A 1,571-nucleotide genomic window follows, 5' to 3' on the forward strand; every position below is an offset into this window, starting at 1 on the left:
CCATCCCTGGACAAGGCTTGGAGCAGCCCCCAGCCAGCCCCCAGAGGCTTTTCCAAAATTCCAGCTCCTGTAAGGAGAGCCCCAGGGGCAGCACAAGAGCTCAGCCCCTCCCTGGGGGAAACCTCGAGCTTGGTACCAGAGGAATGAGAACAAAAACAAAAAAAAAAAGACATTTATTGACCAAACTACAGCTTGTTTTGCACACAAGCAGGGCCTGGCTGTAGCACCATCGCTGAGCTGGGCAGGGCTCAGGCTCCAGGTCACGTCCTGGGGACAAGGACGGTGCCAGCAGGGGAGCCCAGGCCAGCCCTGAGGAACCTGCAGGAGCTGCAGGACTGAGGCAGAGGCAGCCCCAGGACGTTTTACATTCAAACATCAGCTTTGTCCAGCTCATGGCTTGGAGGAGCAAGAGGAAGGGAAGAGAAGGGAAGTGGCCAGATGGATTTCCACAGCTCCCTGCCCCCCAGCCAGGAGGGCAAGAGGCACCAAAAATAAGATTAAAACAAACAGAAACGTCAGCTGTTGCCAGCCAGCCGTGGTCACACCGAGTCCACGAGGCTTGTCACCCTCCCTGGCTGTGCTGCTCAAGTCCTTGAGATGAGTCAAGGCAGGAGGAGAGGTTTTGCCACAAAAATGCCACTTCCCGCGAGGAATGAAGCGCAGTGCACCCACGTTCACAATTAATTCCTCCTTTTTGTATCGTCAGCTCTGTAAAAATGTATATATCCTACAGATTTACAGGCATTTACAGGTTCTCTGCATCCTCCCCAGCCCAGTGGAGGGTGTTTTACACACTTACAGATGCCCTGGCTGTTTCTCAGGAGAGCCTGCCTGGGGTCAGGACACGGCTGGGTGTGACCCCCAGCCCCTCCAAGCCCCTTCCCCACGGGGAGGGAATGGGGTGGGCACAGCACTTCCAGCACCCAGTGCCTCTGCTCCAGCAGGTTTAGGCAGGGCAGCAGAAGGTGCTATTTCCAGAAAAAACCCCACAAGCACAGCCCTCAGACATCTGCTGCAGGCTCAGCTGCCTCACCCAGCCCAGGAGGAGCTGCTGGAGCTCCCAGACTGTTCCCTCTGGGATCAAAGTGAAAAAGTCCACTCGAGCTCCCCAGCTCTTCCTCTCGAAGGAAGCAGAGTTAACAACTCTTCCACGCTCTGTTCCCAAAGCAATAAATCCTCCAGCACCTCCCAGAGCCTCAGATCACACCTTCCTCTTCCTCAGGAACGAGCTGCTCTGGGGATACCTCCATGTCCTCCTGGGGTCAGCAGCAGTCCCTGAGGGAGCCAATCCTCCCAAAGTCCTGGTCCTGAGCTCCAGCCTCACCGGATCATGTAGGCCAAGCCAGCCCCCAGGCCGGCCACTCCTGCAAACGCCATCAGAACGTTCCGGATGCTGCCCTCCAGGTCCTCCACTCGGAAAAAGTCCACAAAGCCCTCCTGGGAGAGAGAAGGGATGGTCAGTGTCCTGCCAGGCACCCCTCGTGGGGAGGAGGGCAGGGGAGGGGGGGAACAGCCTGCCTGGCACGTCCCCTGTGCTCCCCCAGCCCCATTTCATCCTGAATCATCATCCT

At 57.4% G+C, this 1,571-nt stretch overlaps 1 protein-coding gene across 1 annotated transcript in view; it reads right to left on the reverse strand.

Moving 5' to 3' along the window:
- Positions 1–156: 156 nt before the first annotated feature.
- The window catches only part of MCL1 (MCL1 apoptosis regulator, BCL2 family member), a 6,669-nt gene continuing 5,254 nt past the window's right edge, over positions 157–1,571 (reverse strand). Inside the window, exons 5-6 of the mRNA XM_033511630.1 lie at positions 1,325–1,437; positions 157–708 (exon numbers count right to left, since the gene is read on the reverse strand). Of these exons, the coding sequence (XP_033367521.1) occupies positions 681–708; positions 1,325–1,437 (141 nt within the window). The 3' untranslated portion in view covers positions 157–680. The remainder of the gene's footprint in view (positions 709–1,324; positions 1,438–1,571) is intronic.

Source organism: Parus major, unplaced genomic scaffold, assembly GCF_001522545.3.
Source record: "Parus major isolate Abel unplaced genomic scaffold, Parus_major1.1 Scaffold402, whole genome shotgun sequence".
Lineage (NCBI taxonomy): Eukaryota > Metazoa > Chordata > Aves > Passeriformes > Paridae > Parus > Parus major.